We start from the raw sequence: 22,832 nt of genomic DNA on the forward strand, positions 1-22,832 counted from the left end.
TGCAAATGAACATTTCCTTATCCAGATGGCTGGAAGAGGCTTTGAGGATCCTTGAAATACAGCATTACGGTTTGTTACATGACCTCTATTAATTTTTCTGACATTTGAACGCTTTACCCTATGACTCCAATGTAATAATAATACAAAAGATGCATTATTTACAAATACACATGTATGTACATTTCTTGACTTTGATGCTAGTACAATTGAGCTGCACTTCCACCTTTGCACCTATCCTCAGACTTCCGCATCTTTTTCGGCTTATCCTCCGAGTCCCTGCACAGGTTTTCATCGCTGGCGGCCTGCAGGCTGTCAAACGTTCCTTGCCTCTCCGTGCCCTGCAGGTTCTTGCTGTGCAGTCTGCGCTTCCTCCACAGGTTGACGCAGTGATCCACGCAGCTGAATCTAGCCTCCGTGGTGCAGGCGTACATGCCAGCCGGCACCGCCAGCACCATGGCGCACACAATAACGATAATGTGGATGAGCCTCGCTCTTTGCTCCAGCTCACTGATGTCACTTCCTGTCACAAACACGATGCACTGGCCCTCCGTCGGCGGATGATTCTTCAGGGTCACGCACACCTCGTATTTGGTGACAGGAAGCAGGTCGCTGACAGTGTAGCTGTTGATGCCGGGACCAATGTAGGTCATCTCCTTTTTGGGTGAATCATATTTGCCGAAGTGGATGGTGAACCACGTTTCTGCTGGGTTGCCCGTTACTGCGTACCACTCCAGGGTGATACCGTAAACGGTCTGCTTGGAGATGCGGATGTCAATGTGAACGTTCTCATCGGCAGAGAACATGGAGACAGGTGGCGGGAGGTTGATATTAACCGTGATGATGACAGAGGAGTTGCCAACAAAGTTGTTGGCCATGCAGGTATAGAGTCCTCGGTCTGCCAGGTGAAAAGAGGGAATCGCCAGCTGAGAGGTGAAGGTCTCCTCGTCTATGTGAGTCTCTGTAGCTGCAAGAAGAAACCGTAGCGTCAGAGAAATGAAATCAGAGGGTTGTTTTTGTCAGATAAAGACAGGTAACCCTCATGTTCATGCATCTTTTCAAAAAGCAGATGGAGCCTGAAAGTACAACATATACCACATCAAGTGCTCCCAGAACAGGTTCACAACAATTTAATAGATAGTAGCAATAGAAGAAAATCTTACCCACAAATCCTCTTATAATCTTCAGAGGGTACATCCACTGAAAGGTTGGACCTGGCCTGGCCTTTACTAAGCATGTGAGTGTTGCATTTGCTCCCAGAGGTAAAGTGATGTTAGTCTCTTGGGCAGAGGCCACCGGTTTCATGCATGTTTTTAACTGGATCTCGTGGAAGAACTTGTCGGCTTTGGAGGCGGGGCCCGAGCACGTCAAATAAGAGTTCATGAGAATGATGGGAGGGCTGACCTCCCTGATGAATTCAACAAAGCCTTTGAGGCGGCAATCGCACAACCAGGGGTTATCATGCAGCCCCATAACCACATTGGAGACCAGCCCTTCTTTGCCCCACGCTTTCTCTGCTGTTTGGTAAAGTGGCCAATTAATGAAGACATCTTTTGATATGACACTAAGCTGATTGAAGGACAAATCTAAGTAGGTCAGTGAAGGTAAATGTCTCAGTGCGTGTTCGGGGAGAACGTCCAGTCGATTGTGCTTCAGGTCCAAAATCTTCAGTTTCGGTGTGTCCTGAAAGGCCGTCCATGTTACGGAGGTCAGCTTGTTCCCTTGCAGCCTGAGCTCAGTCAGGTTAGCCAGCCCATCCAGGCTTTGTATGTTCATCAGGGTGATATCATTGAAATTCAGCCACAGGAACTCTAAGGCACTAACTTTCGAGAAAGATCCTCGAGGTAACTCAGTCAGGTGGCAGTTTTCAATCCGGATTTTTGTGAAATCATGTGGGATGTCCTCTGGTATGTTTCTCATGGAGGTTTCCATACATAGTAAAGACCTTGGATGATAAGACGAGACACGTTTAGACAAGAAGAGTGGATATTTTATCTCATGTCGTGCACCATTTGCAAACATTTATGGATGGTGTTTGTAGGTTTTAGAACTATTTGGTGAGCAGGTTAAATTGAAAACAACAGTGTAATGACTAAAACATAACCTACTCTTAATAGTTTGTAGAGTTATGGTGGTCGCTTACCTTCCCAAGTTGTCATCTGTGCAGGAACAACCGGTCAGACACGTTGATGATCCCGGGGTGATGAGATAAAAAACTAAAACAATACGTAATGCGACATAAAAGGCGTCCATATTCCGGCAGGAGCATGTGAAATAGGCCTGTGAGGACAGGACATAGGCTGTGTGGCAGAAAGCCTATTACCTTAATCTCCCTTGACGTAACACTTAAGACACCAAGTAACATGTGAGACCGTGTATTTAAATAAGGTGTATTTATAGCAAACGTCCACTTTATCAAATCTCATCGAAAGCATGAAAACACTCCCCATAAATGTTTCATTAAGATTCAGTGAGTTAAGTTTAATACCGCAGTTTTACTTTCAGGTTTGACCCCAAACTGCTTTGCATCAATCTAATTTATTGTCTTTGTCCCACACCAAAGCGGAGGCATCGACGGGACAGGAGGGCCATCTGTAGTAAGTGGGCCGGAGCCCGTTGGGCTTAGCAGCACAGAGAGGGAGGGCTGCACAGAGACAGAGAGACAGATGTCTGGAAAAGACTGTAATCTGCCCTCAATAATCCCAACACTGGTTGCCTCTCAGGTTGTTAAATCAGTATATAGAGAATATGTGGAAGAGGTCAACATCTACAATACTTTAACTGTTATCCTTTTTGTAGGTGGTCAACATTTAACCAGCAACGAGACTAATGTATAGGCCAAGTTTTAAATCAAGCATATAGATATTGATGATCTCGTATTGTTAGTTTACTTGCAAAGCAATAATCATTACAGATGCACAGATACTGATATTGAATATTGGATATCTGTCCAATACTCACTCAAATAGTTGGTATCGGAGACAACTGGCCGATCTGGTATCGGATACCATTATCTTAATAATAACAATTCAGTGTACTTATATCTATTTATTTATTTGTTACATTTTGTTTTACAACATTTTTGTTTGGAAGTAATGTTTAAAGCCTGAGTCTTAGACATCTTTTTATCCCAATCACTTCCACACAATGAGGCATACAACTTATTAATGCATTAGTGCATCTCTATTAACTGTGCTAATATATTGCTCACATGTTCAGCAGGTATAATGTTTACCATCTTAGTTTAAAGTGTTAGCGTACTAACATATGCTAATTAATCTAATTAACACAAAATTGTTATTTAAAGGGTGGGGAAAGAAAACATCATTCTTAATTATCAAGCTCGTATTAAGTCATACTGCTACGTGACCTGGCTGAGATGAACTAAGTGTATCCCAACATCAGCTGTCATTTGTCAGTGAATTGGCGATCTGTATGATAGACAACATATATTTACAGCCATTAAATGATTAGAATGCACATAAGCTCATTTCTGCTTCAGTCAAGATAAATATTCTATAATAAATCTATATTTTGAGTTTGGGAGCACTTTTGCTCTCCGGTAAAGTTTTTTTTTTTTTTTGGGGGGGGGGGCTGTGCCGATGCGAGGGTCCTGAGACAGAACATGTTGTATGTGTACAGATTGTAAAGCCCTCTGAGGCAAATTTGTGATTTTGGGCCACACTAAATAAATTGAATTGAATATATCAATATAAAAAAATATTTATTTTTGTACAGTGCATTCATACATACACATACATTTCATTCCACACATATTTACACATTATAAAATATGGAGGACTAGTGTATTTTAGGTTTTGTGACCCAGCAACAAACCTGCGGCACATTAATTTCACACTGACATACGAAATAGATCAACTGCTGGTTAATAATTTCCTTCAATACTTTTGCATTGTGTTAAAATCTTCATTCAAAACACAGAGGTCACATCTTCAAACAAAATATAAAATGATTGGGTTTTAAACAGTTTTGTGCAACAATAAAACATTACCTTTAAAAGTGCATGATAAAATAAATAAAAAAACATTTACACAATTACTGTACACCACATCACATTATACATATCACTGTGTATATATTTTCCCTTTTTTGTCATCCACCAAATTAATGGTGTGTTTTTTTTTACTCCTGCAAGGCTGTAAAACAACTTCATATATCCAACGATGATTGAGGTACCAGTGACCACTGTCCTCAGTCTTTCAAGTCTCAGCAGTTCATCTATTTACATCTCAGGCTGGTAAAAAAAAAGAAGTGTGATCCTCTTTGGGTTGAGGAATTTGTTTGGTCTTAGCAGAAGTACTCATTTGGTGGCCCCTCAGTCCTGGCTGTGGCCTCCGAGTCAACACTGGACCTCGCTGAGAGCAACCTGTTGGATTCGTCTGGATTTAGCCTGGTCAGATACTCTCCCTCCATCCCTTTAGCTTTGGTCCCAGGGCCCAGGGTCTCAAACGTGACGTACGAGTCCTGCATCTCCTTGGTCTCCCGCCCCAGCAGCTTTTTGCAGCGCTTCTTTAGCGCCCCGCAGCACACAATCAGTGTCAGGGGGACAGCGATCACACATGCCACAGTTATCACCACCACATTAATGAGCTTCTGAGTGCCGCTGGCACTGGCCGCCTCGTCCGTTGAGAAGATTACACACTGCTCCTTTTTCGGGATCAGGCCCTTAACGCAAACACAAGCAATGTACTTTGTCTTTGGCACGAGGCTATCAATGGTGATCCGGTTCTTACCGGCACCTACGTTGACCCGACGCATGTCTCTCTCACCAAATACAGCATATAGGACACTGAATTCTGTGGTGTTTGTGGCTGTAGGGGCTCGCCAGTTCAGAGAGACGGTATGGTCGGTGTCGCCAATCACCTTCACCGAACGCACTATCCTTTTCTCCGGAGCTTGCTGTAAGGACGAGGCATTGGCGGCTAAGTTGCTCAGAGCCTCCACCCGTCTCGGAGGGTCTGGAGCCTTGCCTCTTCCCTCAGAAGCACCGTCAGAGATGCTGTAGCTTTCGACCTCATACTTCCCAGTCACGCCTTTACCATTGAGCGGTTTGATGATGGGCTGGGCAGCGGTGCTGGTTGGAGGAACGTATCTGGCAATGAGTTTCTCCTGGTATGCTGCCCTTCCAATACCACCGGGTTTCTTCCCTCTGGTTCTCTTCGAGACCGCCCCACCTGCTTCCTCTGACCGAAAGGAATCTGCGATCACCAAAGAGATGATGGCGTCTGCAGTGCCCACAAAGTTGGTTGCTTTGCACACATATTTCCCAGAGTCTCGGTAGGCGACCGCAGGCACGCTGAGAATCGACCAAATGATGCCCTCCTTCGAAATCTCTTCCTGAACTGAAAGATATTAAAAAGCACACAGCCGCACAAAAAGAATAACTTTAATCTCGTTGACACTTTGACTTGGACAGAAGTAGATACTCTTCCAATGCAAGCACATATGGAATTAGTTCAGCAGAACTCACCGGTGCCGTTCATTTTCTTGCCATCAGCGCGGGTCCAGGACAGCTCGGGGATCGGGACTCCGACTGTGCCACAGCGCAGCAGGACGTTGTTGCCCAGTGAGCTTCGTACACGAGCCACGGCCGTGTGCACCCGAGGGCCCTGGCACCTTTGCAGCTCCGCTTCGGTGAAAAGAACCCCTGACAAGCTCTCCGGATCAGCACACCTCAGCCTGGTGTCGATGAGAGACACCGATGATGACGGGGATTTCTGATACTGGACCAGATCGTACAGCCGGCAGTCGCACAGCCACGGGTTGTCATGGAGACCTGCAGAGGAGATGAGGTGTGAGAAAGAGCTGTCAGCGAAAAAGAAAAAAGCATCCTCTTATGAACTACTGTCACTGCCATCCAGTAGAATGACCTTTACACAACACCAAAGAGTCACTTTAAGACCAAGTACATGTGGCTGTGAGTTCAATGCATAGCATTAGTGTGACATCTTGACACACTGCACACAATAACTATAATTAGACTCATCCCTAATGCTTCTGGTGTTAAAGAAGAAGTTGTCATGCAAGGCAGCTTAAAAAGAACAAGTTCCACTATCCGAATATGCCGCAGCTTGATCCTCACCGAGAATTAGTTTAGAGGAATCTGCGTCCTGAGACGGCTTCACACTCAGCCACATTGTGAGAACGTCAGCAGGAACGGTCGTCAGGGCGTTGCTGGATAAATCCAGATAGGTGAGATTCTTTATGTACACAGTGGCATCTGCAAGGATGGTGGAGATCTTGTTGTTGTGTAAGTCGAGGAGCCTCAGGTTGGGCATATCAGTCAGAGACTCCCAGGGGAAGGAGGTGAGGGAGTTGCCATCCAGCCGGAGCTCATCCAGGTTGTAAAGACCCCGGAAACTGTCCACATTCAGTAAATTCAGGGTATTGAAAGACATCCACAGAAACTCCAGGTTGTTGAGGTAGTGGAAGTTGTCGCTTGAAATACGTGCGATTGATGTCTTTTCGATGCGCAGCTTCGATGTGTCAATGGGAAAGTTTGGAGGAACCACGGTGATCTCTGGATCATTGCAAAGTACACTCCTGCAAAAGAAGAAGAAGATGATGTTATTGATTTATTTCTCATTATGATTATTTCTAACATGACAGTGAAGGGAAACTGTAAGGCTGGATTCAATTACAAAACTAACACATGTCCTGCCTCTATTTGACATAACAAATTATATAGTTGAGCATTTATTTGAGAAAACCTAGTAATCTATTGTTCGGTAACAAGCAAAGCAGATTAAAGGGCAACTCCAAGTTAATCCTCCATTACAGAGTGACCGAACAGAAGAAAGCTGAAGTAAAAATAACTTTTGCACGCAATTAAACACATACTGAGAATACAATTCTAACAACAATATTCAATGTAACAAATTGAGATATTTACCTTGCTTTTGATCCGTCGCTTAATTTGTGGAAGAAGCAGCTACATTGTGCAGGACATGAACTGCTCAGTAAAGGAAGAAAAACTATAGCCAAACCGAAAACAGAGGTAAAATGTCGACTCATTTTTTCTCCTGCAAGCTACTAAAACTATGCAGCTAGACTACGATTGAAAAAAATAATAGTAGCGTTTATTGGAGCATCAAATGCATCGTGGTGGTTTGCAGGCTCTCAGCTCCATACTGCTCCAACTGGTCTGAATCCTGAGATAAAAAGGATAGGAGGGGATTAGTGAAGGACTTGGGTTATTTTCATTCACACGATTAGGCTATTGCTTCCTGGACGCTGATAGGCTGCATCGTGTTTACTTTTATTCTCTGGGGAATACTTTCCAACATTGACTGGATGGTTATTTATGGGACAAAACAAACTGCGCAGCACCGAAATGAAGTGGAGGCTGAAGGTATAGACACATTTGTTGTTAACTTTTTTTTTTTTTACATAGATTTAAAAATGCGGAATTTCTTGACAGATATAACATATATATATATATATATATATATATATATATATATATATATATATATATATTTGTTTTTAATGCTCTATTTAAAAAATAAAATAGCATCAATATTTTACCGTCGAGTCATATCATTTACTGCCAAATATTGGAGTAAACACTACGATTGTTACCTACCTCACATTAGACAGAGATATGAAAGCGCAGGGATGTGCTTGTGTTTTAGAACATTTTTATGAGCATGTGTTTTTGTTATGTTAGACACTTATAAATGATGCAGTCTATTAATCATTACTAATACATTGACAGACTGCAGTGAGCGTGAAGGCTGGAAACCTAGCAACACGTGACCACTAGATGGTAGTAGAGAGTTGCTACATGTGTTTACTGTGTTACTCGCCCTCCTGTCATTAGATCCAATCTTCAAACCAGATAAATGACAGCCTCGTGTCACCAAATGCAGTTGATCACTGGCTGTAAATACCAAATAAAGATTTGTCTATAAAACGTCAAAGAAGTCAAAAAATGATGTGAGCATAATCTGCAATTAAGATTACTAATATACTATTATTAAACTGTATTAGTTATCATTTTCAGTAGTAACCTGCCGGACACATTTAGTGGTGTGACACACTTTGTGGATGACAGAAGTGTTGTCACAGTCTCTGTGGGTTTTTCACAGGTGCAGAGGTTTAGAGACCCGGCTGTCCGGCGTGATCTGAAATCCTTTAATCCAGTCAGTCTCTTATTAATACATCTTTGTTCTATTTTCTTTCAGGGGGGTTGTCCTAGGCAAATGAAGGTATTTGAAAGAATATATGTTATCATATATGAAGTGGAATGGTTATATAAGACAGTTGGAAAAAAAGAGGTTATAAAATACAATAATAAAAACTATGGAAATGTGTATCTCTAGTCTGAGAAATGGTCACTTGTAGAACACTTATCATTATGTCAAAAATGATAAACAAGTCTGTTTTTGGCTGTTTTAAAATGCGTCTTTAGTTTACATGTTCTATAACATCAGCTAAATGTATTCAAAGTTTTCAAAAGCAAAAACTATTTTCAGTGTTAATATGGGATATTACCTCAAGTCATTTTTCAATGTGTAGCCACATTTATAAACCTTACTAATTGGTTGGAAGTAAAGAATACCATATTGTATAGGCCCATCATGCGTAATAACACGTTACAATATTTCCCTGTGAAATGTAGAAGTGTAAAGCAGGATCAAATGAAAATACTCAAAATGTACTTAAGTACAGTACTTTAGTGCTTTGCTTCCAGCTTATTAGATCAAACTAAATGTAAATTATCAACCAGGAAAGTATCTTCCATCCATCCATTTTCAATACCGCTTATCCTCATTAGGGTCGCGGGGGCGCTGGAGCCTATCCCAGCTGACATAGGGAGAAGGCAGGGGACACCCTGGACAGGCCGCCAGTCCATCGAGGGCAGGAAAGTATCTTATGTCAGAAAAAGTGGAATGCAAGTTACAATATCTCCCTCTGCATTGTTGTGAAGAAAAAGCATTGCGTCTTCCCATTCTGGAAAGTATATTGAAGTAAAGTGATTGCATTTACTTTTACAGGAATAAAGAAAAATATGTATTTCCCTTTTTCGTCTTGCTCTTATTCTTCAGAGTGTGCTGGAATGAAATTGAATGAACATTGAACAGTACACCCTTTGTATTATTGCAGAACCAGCAGATTATGATTGTGCAATTGGGTGTTGGCCAATGCATTAATGTGTAAACACAACAAGGGTGTCAGTGCTTTGGAACTAAATATCAGAGTATTCAAGTCAGTTTCAGTTCAGTGAGTTTTATGCCAACAATATTAATGTATGGCTAGCCTCCCACTGAGTCTATATGAATTAAGAAGTTAAATGAGAGCCTGCTGACATAATAAAGATACTAATGTATACCAGATAGGTAAAATCATTACATTCACATTCTCAGTGATGATGTCTGCACTGAACTTTCAGTCAGGACAATATGGGCAGTTTGAGAGAAGGGTATTATAAGTCTATTGGGACACATCCTTACTTCATAGTTAATGAGTTTGTGGTAATCTGTGAGCAGATTAGTGATGCAATCAGACTCGGCCCAATGTTACATTTTTAAATGTTCAGGCTGCTGCCCTCGTCTTTTAGGGTCATTTATGAGTAAATTAGTGAGGTTCTGATGTTTTCAGAGACCTTTAATTGACCTTTCACACTTAATGTGGCTAGTAACATAATGTTATGAGCTTGAGTCCAAATAATAATAAAAAGATGATGTAGGCATCAGGTGTAAAGATCTAGTGGTTGGGACTGAGAGCTGCCTTTTACTTCATACTTTTACTTTTGATGATCCAAATGAAGTCTGGCTTGTTTTTTAACGGGGAGAAAGCTGTGAGGGTGTCACATTGAGAGTGAGGGCAGAGTCACTCTGCTGAGAAAAAAGACAAAAGTATTTCTGTTTTGATGCGAAAGTTTTAGAATGCGCACACCTGCTCCACAACCTGCCATTGCAGGTCAAACTATAGCCCTTTTTTTTTTTTTTACTACATAACAACTGCACTTGTATCTGTATATACAACAAATGTAGGATATGCAATTAAAAGTGATGTGTTCACAATTTTTTTGATTTTAATGTAGAGGAATTTCTCCAAAAAAATATTCATTCATTTTTTTTATTTCAGTCAATTTCTATGTATAAAAGCCCCAAAACACACATTTGCATCAGACAGGCATACAATAGATTATGCAACACTCATGTGTACGAATACATTAAAATCACAGCAGCAATGTCATCATTCTATCGTGGCCTCTTTATTTCAGAAATGTCAACAACAACAAAAAAGGTTAATTTAAAAATAAACAGCCTAGTTTAACATGGATTATCATTATCAAAAATAGAGCCAATCAAAAACCACATTTCCCATGTTTCCCCGGTCGCCCGCTGCAACAGAACAACACCGTCAGACGAGTCAAGAATCGGGACCCAGTTGAAGGTCTCAGAAGTTTGCCGCAGCAACTTTAATCAAACGTTGACAAAGAGCAAACTTTTCCATCGACGAGTTGCGCAGCAAAAAGTCGGCCGTGAAGTTGCTGGAAGCTTGAAAGAAGTCTGCTCGTTAGGACATTCTTCAGGGGATTTCAAAAGTTTTTTTTTTTACTAAGATTAGTCTCTTTGTGATTGCGCACGTGAAAGAGCCTTTAAAAAGGGCGACGTTGGGCTGGAGACGTCGGTGCGCAACACAACGAGGAAAGGTCTTGACTTTTGCGCAACGGGTTTAACGGGCATCTCAACATGGCAACGTTTACGTTACCGGAGGGATTCACGGAGTTTGATATGTTTACGTTCGGCTCGGCGCTTCTTGTCGGCGGTAAGTTGACCGAGAATACCGGAAGTTACCGCGAGAATTAAAGAGACAGTTCCACTCTGAACCAAATTTACTTGGATGATAAGAGTATCTTGAATCATGAAGAAAGAAAGAAGGGAAGAAAAAAAACGTGCATTTTATTAGTCTCATTGTGATGTGATTGCTGATATTGTGTCATACATGTCTCCTGTTTTCTTTTGTTTCTTCTTTCAGGCTTGCTTGGATTCTTCCTCAATGCCATCAGCATCGTGTCTTTCCTCACAGTGAAGGAGATGCGGACTCCCAGCAACTTCTTTGTGTTCAACCTGGCTGTGGCTGACATCTGTTTGAATATTAATGGCCTCACAGCTGCGTACGCGAGCTACCTCAGGTATCAAACCGAGGACACACTGAGGGTTCTAAAGATGAGTTATTTGCCTTACCGTGGCCCCATTTTGGACCATGGTGGGGTTACTATATTTCTTTTGGCAATACAAAAAAAAGGGCTTAGTATTTGGTATCAGCCAATGGGTAGCACAAACTAAATAAGCCTTTGGGTTCATAATCCACAATCCACCTGATTCAGTGTGTAATGTTCCGATTTTGCAAGCAGATCTGTTGGAAGTTATCCAACACAATTGTAATTCAAATGTAGCAACGATTAGATATTTTCTTAATACTTTAAAAACCTTAAAACCTAAAACCTCATATATTGTATATTTAGCGGATTCCCAACCTGTGTTACGCACACACTTATTTGGAAAAATAAAACATTTATTTCGGAAAATAAATGTAAGAGGAGTTTCACAAATATATTATTCTGACTTTTCTTGGTGACACACTGGAGATTTACCTCTTTATAGTAACCTGAAACTTGCCTGAAACTATGTGAGCAGGGCACATCACCCTTTGGTTTAAATGCTCACAGCTTATCTTCCAGTGTATATGAGGGGTTTGTAGGTAGGATTTACTCAGTCACATGCTAGAAATGTTGGGAACCGGTGAGTTAATCTCACTCAGCTGTGTAAAATCATGCTGTTTCTTTGTGACCACTGTGTTCTTAAAAATGTCATCACAATGCCTTTACAGTAGTTTACTAATGTAGTCATACAATAATGTAATATTGGGTTTGGGCAGTAGTTTTTGAGGAGTTTTTCCTGATCCGATGTGAGGTCCTGGGACAGGGATGTCGTATGTGTACAGATTGTAAAGCCCTCTGAGGCAAATTTGTAATTTGTGATATTGGGCTATATAAAATAAACTGAATTGAATTGAATAGTCGTCAACATGGTGGAATATGACTCAAGTTTTGCTGTCTTTTCTAGATATTGGCCATTTGGTCAAGATGGATGTGCCTTTCACGGTTTTCAGGGCATGATAGCGGTCCTGGCGTCCATCAGCTTCATGGGTGTCATCGCTTGGGACAGATATCACCAGTACTGCACCAGTGAGTACACCATATCACCAGTACTGCACCAGTGAGTACACCATATCACCAGTACTGCACCAGTGAGTACACCATATCACCAGTACTGCACCAGTGAGTACACCATATCACCAGTACTGCACCAGTGTGATATACAACTTAACTGAAGTAAGCCCAACTCATTTTCAGTTGTACACAAACAAAGTGAAGGTATTTAAGGTGTTTGGAGACTCATTTGAGAAAACAATTCATAAAATTATTGTTGCCATCATAATTACTCTATTTGTATACGACTGTGACACTCAATACTGTATAATATACTGTTTTTATTTGTTATAGTTAATCAGGGACAAACAGATTGCCTTAGATTCAGTTGCACCTGCTTTGTTTTTTGCAGCAGAAATCACACACATCATTATCTATATCTAATCAAACAAATAATAAGTCAACTCACAGCCAATACTCTTCTCTATTCTGTAGGACAGAAGCTCTTCTGGAGCACTACTTTGACGATGAGCGGCCTCATCTGGATTCTTTCCATCTTCTGGGCTGCTGTTCCTCTCATGGGATGGGGCGTCTATGACTTTGAGCCTATGAGGACTTGCTGCACGCTGGACTACACCAGAGGGGACAGGTAGACTTGTATGAATATAGGAATGATACTAAAACGGAAATGTTGGCATTTGCTGTTTTCTTGTCACTATCAATTCATATTTTTAAGTTAAGATGATTACTTCTTTAGGCAAAATAACATGTACACTAAGTAAGAAATGCAGCTTTCCGTGTCATTTTGACAAATATTTACCATAGTACATCTTATTTTCCGATTATTCTCTTTTCAACAGGGACTATGTGACCTACATGCTGACTCTGGTGTTGTTCTATCTGATCTTGCCGGCTTTCACCATGTTTTCATGTTACGATGCCATCCACAAGCACTTTAAGAAGATCCATCACCACAGGGTAAATGTGCAAAAGTACTGACTCGTTTAAGCCGCTCCTGGAGAACAGCGTCTGTCTGTATTTGGACAAACAGACACACAATGATGCCTCCGACATGTCACCAGCTACTGGAGTTGAATGTGTTCACTGACATCTGCAATGAAAAAGGAGGCTGCTAGGCTACAATGCTTATGTTTGAGTTGGAGTTGAGGCAGATTTGAGTGTTTTGCTTGACTGACAAATGTGCAAAAGACTTAAACGGCAATTAGTGGTAATGTGGGAAAAGGAAGCTTGGATGTTAAAGTTTTATTTTGGGGGGAATGCAGTCATTCTCCTTTTTGCATAGAGTTATTGAAAGCTGTAACCAACAAAACTGAAACATTGTTTTCTTATTTGCAGCTGAATATTGTTCAAACTAAACCATCAGAGGTATAAATCCACTACACTTTGCATGTGTAACATCTACAGTAACACAATGAACTTTGTTCCCCAGTTCAACACCAGTACCCCCTTGAGGGTAATGCTGATGTGCTGGGGCCCCTACGTCCTCATGTGTATCTACGCCTGCTTTGAGAACGTGAAGGTTGTATCTCCAAAGCTAAGAATGGTGAGCATTTATTTAGTTTAATTCAATCTAACGGTTTGTTGGAAAAATATATAGTTTATTTAATCTGGCTAAACTGCCGGCTTGTTTACAACCATTTGACTGCTCATGTTATTTGGAGCAATGTGTTCCTTTACCAGCAAATTACTTGAAAAAAAAAGTATGAAACCCTCCCTAGTTTTAATAAACTCGGACTATCCGTTAATTCAAGTACTTACATGATGAAAATCCTTGTGTGTGTCCTCTCAGGTGCTTCCAGTTGTTGCGAAGACAAATCCCTTCTTCAACGCTCTCCTCTACTCGTTTGGAAATGAGTTCTACCGCGGCGGCGTGTGGCACTTCCTCACCGGGCAGAAGATCGTCGATCCGGTTATCAAGAAGTCAAAATAAAAGGAAACTCAATACGTCATCGTCCAATCAGCAATTTGCGCACATCAATGAGCCATTTAGATGTCTGCCCAGTTGGTATAGTTCCACATGTGGACAGGAGCGGACAATCTCTACATTTAGAGCCTGATGCTGGATTTGTGTAAATCTACAAAAATGTGTCTTGTGTCATTTTCCATTTTTAAATTACTGCATAATTTTTACATTTGTCTTAAACCTGTACTGCTCCTCCGTCCATGTTAGACCACTTAGAATAAACACATTGTGTTGTTGCTCTTCTTCTGCTGTATCTATTTCTTTGATGCATGCATGACATTCTGTTCTTTTCTATGAGCCATAAATAAGCGTCCGTCACACTGACCTCAGAGGAGACGGACGTTCCTGCCAGACAAGTGTCAGCAGGGGAAATCCTCTCACCGTCAAAGCAGCCTGTCTTACCGTAAGAGGAGTCGGCTCTAACGAGCAACTTTCTCGCAGGTTCAGAACCGTTCCAAAAATAGTTGAATTAGAAAAATAACACGTTTATTTCACGTGCATATCAAACTCTTGGATTGCAGTGTCGTCAGCATGTAACATCCATGTATATAGTCTCTTAAAAATGATTAGTGCTTTAATCAGAGGATTTACATGGCCGGAAGGGGAAAGCAGCACAGTATGAAATGTGTGTACTTTGTGGTTTGGATATAAGAAAGATTGGACAGAAAACTTGATCAATTCATAAACACTGACGAAAACTCAATGCTAGTTGAACTGGAGACTCTCTTGTTACTACGTACAAGACAAATACAATTGATTTTCTTTTTTGTTACGTATTATTTCTAATCGGGCTGCACGGTGGTGTAGTGGTTAGCATGTCGCCTCACAGCAAGAGGGCCGCGGGTTCGATTCCCGGTCGGAGCGGTCCTTCTGTGTGGAGTTTGCATGTTCTCCCCGTGGCAGCGTGGGTTCTCTCCGGGCTCTCCGGCTTCCTCCCACAGTCCAAAGACATGCTGCAGGTTAATTGATCTCTAAATTGCCCATAGGAGTGAATGTGAGAGTGAATGGTTGTATGTCCCTACATGTGCCCTCGATGGACTGGCGGCCTGTCCAGGGTGTCCCCTGCCTTCGCCCTATGTCAGCTGGAATAGGCTCCAGCGCCCTGCGACCCTAATGAGGATAAGCGGTATTGAAAATGGATGGATGGATGGGATTATTTCTAATCTTTTTGTCTGAAGTCTGAAGTCTGTGTTAATAAGAAGCTGAACGATTCTGGTGTGATATATTTAATTGGTTTTCCAAACATTGCCAAACTGTGAACTGTGTTTGCTCTGACAGGACAAGGGCCTCTCCCTCCCATCAAAAGCAGCCTCTCAAGGCAGCCATGGTTGCAGCTAAAACATTATACTATTCAATGGTCAGTCTCCCAGTCCTCATGTTTCAGGTGGTGGCCAAACTGAATTGTTTTTATTGTTAAGATGGAACCGATTGTCTTAGCACATGTCATTACACAAAACTATTTCCCTAAACCTGACTGTATAGCTCATCATGTTATATATTGTTATGCTGTGCAAACTCTGCCTTTCCCTGTATGCAGAAAAATAAATAAATAAATAAGAAAGACTCCACTAAACATAAGCTGACTCTTCAGTGTCCTTGCAGCACACCAAACAAGCTCTTCTCATTAGCAGGTACTAAATGTCCGGCATAAACTCTACTGCTCCTCATCCATTTGGGCTGATCAGGGGTTTACCCAGGAAAGACTAAGGAATCCAACAGATTAGCAACAAGTTCTTGGGAACAGGCGTCCCATTGATTGACAACTGATTACAAGTGTTTGTGGACCAGTGATCTAAATCGGTCTTAGAAGTGACAATAATAGAAACAAGCTCACCGGAAGAAAGGAGAGCAACTTGTCTGAGAGAGATAAAGTCTCATTGAGCTTTCTTACAACACATTGTGCATGTAGCTAAATCTGCCGACAACCCTTTTTCATTTAGCCGAGTCAGGATTTAGATTACCATCCAGCCACACGTTGAGGTAAAGGTGTTCCTGTCTGTGCTGGAATAGTCACCAAACCTTACGCAGCACAAACAACGTAGCCCCAACAAACATGGTGCTCACAAGTGACATATTCAGAGAGATTTAGTTTATCAGTCAGATTTTGACCTTAAGAGCATCAGAAAAACAAAGCTGTCGCCAGAAATTTGGAAAAACTGAGTTACCCTATAGGTGCAACCCCAACTTACTAAGACATCTTTGATTTCATCTTCTCATCAGCAGCTTTCTGAATTATTATCCACAATTTTGACCCCACCAATGTTACAACAATGCGTATCGTTTGAGCAAAACTGCCAGATTAAAGAAACACTTTTCATACCAGTGGCAGTTGAAGGGTTGGATGTCATCAATCATGTGGGAGTATCTAAACGCTGCACTCTGCAGGGGTGATACAAGCTTTTGGTGGTTCTAAATCGTCCACTAATAAACAGGGAAAACAAAGACTATTCAAACTATCATATTTTATCTGATTCAACTGTCCAATCAAACAGTACAAACAATCACTAACATATAATCTGATCTGCACACTGCAAGGAATTAACTCATCTGTAGAAATAAAATAGAAATATGATTTTTTCCCCTAAAATAGCCAAATTGTCACAGTTTATTTTTAAATGAGCCTCAAGAAATCCACCAAAAGAGGTAACAATATTGAGAGACACTTTGTATGATAGCTAGAATTATTATACAATGTTTATGATTTGAATGTTCCAAACAAAATGCTGTCAGTACAGATTACCTTTGCCATTCTGAAACACCTGAAGTTCCAGACTTTGTAGTAAGAGTGCAGTAAACAATATAAAGTGCTGCTGGATTAGATTTCTACAAAAAGGACTTTTAAAAAGGAGAATTATGATTGAAGAGCACTTTATTTTAACTGATGATCCGTTTAAGTTCTGAGTTCTAATTTGGGAAATAAATAATTAAGCAGAGCATAAAAGACTTTGACGAGTAAAAGTTGAAGCACAGAGGTCGATTGAGGGAAAACAGTGTTCGCATACACTCCCATGTTAATTATTAACTCTGTATTGGCCCACGAAACACAATAGTCCATGTTAAATAATAATTTAGCTGAGAGCTACTTGGAAAAAAAAGCAAAGGTCAGAGAGAATTAGACATTATACGTGACAGTCAACAGGTCAGATTAGATGACAAGTGCAGTCGACATGTCGTAACACTGCATGCGTCTGTTCATAAGCCAAAAAGATGTCTTTTTCACCAAATGATTTTTGGATTTCAACACAACAAATTGCGTCAAAGATTTGACACGTCTCCTGTGGATTTCTCTTGTAATAATAATATTTAAAGGACTGTCTCCTGAGTATAATCTGGATTAGATCATATTTGCGTCACTATAGCCTTCAAAAACAGCTTTTCCTCGAGCCTCGTTGATTAAACGTCTCTCATAATGTCTTCACACCGTCTCAAGAGGACAAAGCTGACACTCTGAACTACAGATAATCGATGTAGTCATTCTCAACTCTGCACTGTCACTCGTATAAAATATGTTAATTTTTAAAAAAACTGTTGCGTGTTTATCTAACGGCTGCTGCTGTGCCAAGCCTCTCTCATTAGTGAAATTGGGCAGTAATTTCCTGTGATGTAGTAATCCTCCTGCTGGTGTATTAATGTTGCCTTTTCTGCATCAAATAATCCACTGCACTCCATGGAAACACCTCTCCGCTGTCTGCTGAGATTATCATCCAATATTCTGTTTATAACTGTAATTATCAAAAGTGTTGACATCAACAACTAAAAAGAAAAAGATACTGTCTTAGCTGGGGCAGTTACACATACAATACTAACATCTGCAATAAAAGGTACTGCAACAGAAGTCATATTTGGTAGAAACAGATATATTCCCACACAAAGTGAGGCCACATAAAGTAGTAAATAATTGCATGTGGGACATGTTTAATTGTTATTACCTATTTTAACTTTAAAGGTCCCAATAGTTTATACATTCTACAAGTGATCTTTTCAGAACTATTACTGTTGTAAACCAACATTTATAGCAATTTGTAGCACCAGACACATCATGTATTTACTTTTAAACTTAGATTGGATCACTGATGTGAATTTGAATCCCCTGTTTTTGGTCTGATGTCAGAAAAAGGAGGTTACAGTCCTGTTTTTTGAGTTTTGATGCTACCGTATGTTTTATAGTCAGATCATGGATTACACACTCATCATTATTTGCAAGTCTTCACTGCCCTCTACTGGCAAATGATAACAGTTCTATCTTAGTTTAATACTTGTAGATGACATTTTAATAAAAATAATGAAAAAGGCTTGAATGCTTAAAATTTGCTGGAAAAATATTAATTATTAAGTTTGATTATCTTTTTAAATGAACCTAAAATATGAATTTAACTGTGGATAACAAATCTATTTTTTAAAAACCTCAGACTAAATTGTAGATGACGAGTAGCATTGGGTTACACTGGTTGTAATAATGTAAAATATGTAGAGAGAAATTAGATGAGTTTTGTGTGCACTTGTAGATTTCCACCACATGGTGTCGCTGTTGACTTGTGTTCAATCTTTCAACGGGTCCCCACCTCCACGCACTGTTTGGCACGATTCCATCTCAGGACATTAAGATCTGCATGCAATAGGTTATCACACAGTTTTCAGTTCTGTGTTGTTATTGATATGATATGGTTCCTTGGATAACTTTTAACTAAGTGAACAGTTTGTTGTTGTTGTTGTTGTTGTTGTTTCATTCACAATGTAAGGCACAATCTCCCCGGCTGCCTTTCGCCTTCGTCAACAAGCGCTGCCCACTGTCTCGTGGAGCTGAAATCTCTTCAGCTGCGGTCCGTCGTTTATGTCTAGTACGTATTAAACAACTAATATAGTAAACTATAAACTCTTCCATTTACGCAGCAAATGAATGTAGTGAATTGAACATTTGATTAAGTTGTCATATTTCAATTTCAATAAACATCTCAATTTACGGAGAAGTGAAGTTTATAGTTGCTTTATTTATGTTTGTAGGGTTTTAAGATTAATATCGGCGGTATCTTCTTTGTCAACGACGTATTACTCAAGGTGTCCCATCTTTGCGTGTCCGTACATGTCTATAAATTCATACATAATCATTGAAGAATAACACCAAAGAGTCCCACAACGGACACTAGGAATGAGAAAGCCTATTTTTCTTCCAGGCTCTTGTGGAGGGGTCGTGTGATGTGGCGTTCATTGGCTCTTATTGGTTGAAGTGATTGCTGCCATTGATGTAAATTAACATAAAGGAGGCAAGTGGCGAAGGGATTCACTTGGGGGCAAGCCGGTGACGCGTCACAGCTCTTGGTGAAAAGAGGAGACAAAAAAAAGGGACTAAAATAGCGCCGAACCTGCGGGTTTCATGTGCACCAATGGCCACGAAGTCACTCGTGGTCTCAGAGCTGCGCACTAAAGTGCCACAGGTGATAGGAGGAATGCACACAGAGATGAGAGACTTTGAGCGCCCTGGGTGTTGCAAATAAGTGACCAAAGTCGCTTCACACAACCGTTGCCATGTAAGATTAGTGACCGAAACCTCTGCACGGTGCAGACATTCTACGCTTTCACCACGTCACTTCTCGGGAGATCATGAAACGGCATCTGATGTGGCTGAGGCGAAGACACGTTGAGAAAACGGAGGAAAACCATCTTCACCGATGAGGCACCCAAGTTCCCCTTCGCCTCTCCCTTTTACGCACAGGCGAGGTGAGGACGGAGAGCATCACATCCATGTAGAGAAAACACCAATGAGTCATCCGAGGTGCTAAAAAAAAAAAAAAAAACTACAATTATTATTATTTTTTTAATCGAAAGTCATCCAAAAAGCACATCATGGATGGAGAAGGAAGAACGTCCGGGCTGGTCAAATCAGCCGCGGTGAAGCTGTCCGAGATGGGCGAAAGAACCAAGGAGTTGGGCACCGCGATGAAGGATCCTCACCGGCAAAGACGGATCATATTAGTGATTGTTTGCGTCGCTCTCCTGCTGGACAATATGCTCTACATGGTAATCGTGCCAATTATTCCAGACTATCTCGCGGAGCTGGAGAGTGAGCAGTCGGAGCACGTCCACGTCGTGATACACCCCAACTCTTCTTCAGCCAACAGCACAAGCCTAGACAAAAGCAACAAGAACAATTTAGATGTCCAGATTGGAGTACTGTTCGCATCTAAAGCCATCCTGCAGCTGTTAGTTAGCCCGCTGTCGGGGACCTTCATAGACCGGGTTGGATATGACATTCCACTTTTAATTGGCCTGAGTGTTATGTTCGTGTCCACCTGCATATTTGCAATTGGGGAGAACTACACGACGCTCTTCGTGGCCAGAAGTTTGCAGGGTCTGGGCTCAGCGTTCGCGGACACCTCTGGAATCGCGATGATAGCGGACAAATACACGGAGGAGTCGGAGAGAAGCACGGCGCTCGGCATCGCGCTGGCGTTCATCTCTTTTGGGAGTCTGGTGGCGCCTCCTTTCGGGGGCATCCTTTACGAGTTTGCGGGTAAGAAAGTGCCCTTCATCGTGCTCGCCTGCATTTGCCTGGCGGACGGTGTCCTGCTGCTGACTGTGATCAAGCCGTTCTCCAACAGGACTAGAGAGAACATGCCAGTCGGCACCCCCATATATAAACTCATGGTTGACCCGTATATAGCTGTGGTGGCCGGGGCGCTGACAGTCTGTAACATCCCGCTGGCCTTTCTGGAGCCCACCATAGCTAACTACATGGAGACCACCATGCACTCCACTCAGTGGGAAATGGGGCTCACCTGGCTTCCAGCCTTCTTCCCTCACGTCCTCGGTGTGTACATCACAGTTAAATTGGGAGCTAAGCATCCACATTTGCGGTGGTTCTACGGAGCTTTAGGCATGGTTATCATCGGGGCGAGCTCCTGCACAGTCCCCGCATGCAAGACCTTCGGGCAGCTCATCGCCCCGTTGTGCGGCATTTGTTTTGGCATCGCTCTGGTAGACACTGCCCTGCTGCCCACACTGGCATTTTTAGTGGACGTGCGTCATGTGTCAGTGTACGGTAGTATTTATGCCATAGCAGATATTTCATATTCGGTTGCGTACGCTATGGGTCCTATAGTAGCCGGCCAGATAGTGCACAATTTCGGATTTGTACAACTTAATTTGGGCATGGGCCTCGTCAATGTGCTTTACGCGCCAGCCCTGTTGCTGCTGCGCAACGTGTGCCAAATGAAACCGTCCGACTCCGAGAGAGATAACCTCTTAGATGAGGCTCCGCAGGGGCTGTACGATACTATCAAGATGGAGGAGAGGAGAGCTAAAAAGAAGGGCTACAGTTCGGCAGGGAATTGCTTGGCAGTGGATGAGAATGGGTTTGACAAATTCAGAGCACAGCGGTCCGTGTCAGAAGAGTCGTCCGGTCCGGAGTACACTTAGCCCGGCCACACTCTCACCGCCCTAACCCCCCCACACCCCCTCCGAAACATACCCCAGGAGAGATTTGGAGATGAGGCAGGTTATAGTCAAGTAATTTAAACTTTTATGTAAGTACCGATGTGCAATATAAACACCCAATCACCAACATCAAGGTGTGACCCGCTTTAATTGTTTCTTTTTGACTGTGATTTCATTGTGTCGAACACGTCTGTATAGCGTTTGTCGTATAACTGGAGTTGTGTGCGACATCTATAAGCTACCGTTGAATTCGTGTGTATCACTATTGTAAAAAGATATAAATAGATAAATGTACGCACAATATTATATGGGACCAACTATATGCAGCACATCAACCCCCCCCCGCCCCCCCTTACACAAAAAATAGCCTATATTTTTAGTCTCCGAAGAAACTTTTTTTACTTGCACATCAAAGGCCTGATTTCCTTTTTAAGTTGTTTAAAAAAATCGTGGATTTTGATTTTTGTAACAAGTCGGCCTGTTTGAAATGTTTTTGTTGTTTGGAATTAAATGTATCATAATAAATGGATTTTGTACATATGTGGATATGTGCACAATGTAAATGGTTAAACATACGTGGACCTCTGCAAAGTACGCGTGCGTGTGTTTTGTTTGTGTGTGTATGTGCGCGTGTGTGTATGAAACATTTTGTCAAGACGTAGCTAATGAATTCCGTCTCCTTCAGATGAAAACATATGTATTCATTTATCAATTGTCGTTTTAATAAATCTCTGTTTGGACCTGTCACACTGGTGATTCCGTTATTATTTCAAGCTTCAAACGAATGCAATCAAAATATGTCTGGAACATCTTTCGTTAGAAATATCATGAATTCAGATTATAAAAGCAATTCAAACTACATGTTGCTTACAAGTATATTCGCCGTGGTTGAAAAAAAAGAAGCAAATCTCATCATGTTTTAATTATGAAAGGTGAGAAAATTCTGAATCATTCTGTGATTATTGAAAAATACTTAAATGTTTAATTTCGCTATACCAGCTTTCTCACAATTAGGCACATTTCCCACAATATACATACAAAAAACACACCCACATAAAGTTTGGTTTTTGCATCCCGTATATTGATTAAAATCCTGAAAACTTAAATCTGACTTAAATCTGAAACGTAAACGCATCATAATCACATGTCCTCTGAATTACAGACAGAAGGCGACTCTCACTACTTTTCTATATTAAAATTATATCGGATGTGTGTGTGTGTGTGGGGGGGGGG

The 22,832-nt window shown here is 41.4% G+C and overlaps 4 protein-coding genes across 4 annotated transcripts; 2 read left to right on the forward strand and 2 right to left on the reverse strand.

Annotated features, from left to right (window-relative positions):
• Nucleotides 1-197: 197 nt before the first annotated feature.
• Nucleotides 198-2,175, reverse strand: LOC117749068 (leucine-rich repeat, immunoglobulin-like domain and transmembrane domain-containing protein 2). The gene is made up of 3 exons (XM_034559281.1): nucleotides 2,141-2,175; nucleotides 1,161-1,942; nucleotides 198-964 (listed from the first exon to the last, which is right to left on the reverse strand). Exons 2-3 carry the CDS (start codon nucleotides 1,927-1,929, stop codon nucleotides 198-200), a joined length of 1,536 nt encoding a protein of 511 aa, XP_034415172.1. The 5' UTR covers nucleotides 1,930-1,942; nucleotides 2,141-2,175.
• Nucleotides 2,176-4,305: 2,130 nt separating this feature from the next.
• Nucleotides 4,306-7,032, reverse strand: lrit1b (leucine-rich repeat, immunoglobulin-like and transmembrane domains 1b). The gene is made up of 4 exons (XM_034559185.1): nucleotides 6,911-7,032; nucleotides 6,101-6,561; nucleotides 5,489-5,794; nucleotides 4,306-5,360 (listed from the first exon to the last, which is right to left on the reverse strand). The coding sequence occupies exons 1-4, from the start codon at nucleotides 7,030-7,032 to the stop codon at nucleotides 4,306-4,308; spliced, it is 1,944 nt and encodes a 647-aa protein (XP_034415076.1).
• Nucleotides 7,033-10,388: 3,356 nt separating this feature from the next.
• On the forward strand, nucleotides 10,389-14,414 carry rgrb (retinal G protein coupled receptor b). Its single transcript, XM_034558998.1, has 7 exons — nucleotides 10,389-10,797; nucleotides 11,008-11,164; nucleotides 12,099-12,220; nucleotides 12,680-12,833; nucleotides 13,045-13,162; nucleotides 13,635-13,748; nucleotides 13,995-14,414. The coding sequence occupies exons 1-7, from the start codon at nucleotides 10,722-10,724 to the stop codon at nucleotides 14,133-14,135; spliced, it is 882 nt and encodes a 293-aa protein (XP_034414889.1). The 5' UTR covers nucleotides 10,389-10,721; the 3' UTR covers nucleotides 14,136-14,414.
• Nucleotides 14,415-19,458: 5,044 nt separating this feature from the next.
• slc18a3b (solute carrier family 18 member 3b) lies at nucleotides 19,459-22,339 on the forward strand. Its single transcript, XM_034559253.1, has one exon. The coding sequence runs from the start codon at nucleotides 20,010-20,012 to the stop codon at nucleotides 21,579-21,581; it is 1,572 nt and encodes a 523-aa protein (XP_034415144.1). The 5' UTR covers nucleotides 19,459-20,009; the 3' UTR covers nucleotides 21,582-22,339.
• The last annotated feature ends 493 nt before the right edge of the window (nucleotides 22,340-22,832 follow it).

Source organism: Cyclopterus lumpus, chromosome 19 (assembly GCF_009769545.1).
Source record: "Cyclopterus lumpus isolate fCycLum1 chromosome 19, fCycLum1.pri, whole genome shotgun sequence".
NCBI lineage: Eukaryota > Metazoa > Chordata > Actinopteri > Perciformes > Cyclopteridae > Cyclopterus > Cyclopterus lumpus.

Bases quoted from the DNA above. Each gene is read 5' to 3' on its own strand.
- LOC117749068 (XM_034559281.1), bottom strand. From the start codon at position 1,929: ATGGAAACCTCCATGAGAAACATACCAGAGGACATCCCACATGATTTC. The intron at 965-1,160 runs GTAAGATTTTCT...TTCTTCTTGCAG, and splicing joins GATTATAAGAGGATTTGTGG to CTACAGAGACTCACATAGAC.
- lrit1b (XM_034559185.1), bottom strand. From the start codon at position 7,032: ATGAGTCGACATTTTACCTCTGTTTTCGGTTTGGCTATAGTTTTTCTT. The intron at 5,795-6,100 runs GTGAGGATCAAG...TCTCCTCTGCAG, and splicing joins TTCCTCTAAACTAATTCTCG to GTCTCCATGACAACCCGTGG. The intron at 5,361-5,488 runs GTGAGTTCTGCT...AATATCTTTCAG, and splicing joins CAAGAAAATGAACGGCACCG to TTCAGGAAGAGATTTCGAAG.
- rgrb (XM_034558998.1), top strand. From the start codon at position 10,722: ATGGCAACGTTTACGTTACCGGAGGGATTCACGGAGTTTGATATGTTT. The intron at 10,798-11,007 runs GTAAGTTGACCG...TTCTTCTTTCAG, and splicing joins CTCGGCGCTTCTTGTCGGCG to GCTTGCTTGGATTCTTCCTC. The intron at 12,834-13,044 runs GTAGACTTGTAT...TCTTTTCAACAG, and splicing joins GACTACACCAGAGGGGACAG to GGACTATGTGACCTACATGC.
- slc18a3b (XM_034559253.1), top strand. From the start codon at position 20,010: ATGGATGGAGAAGGAAGAACGTCCGGGCTGGTCAAATCAGCCGCGGTG.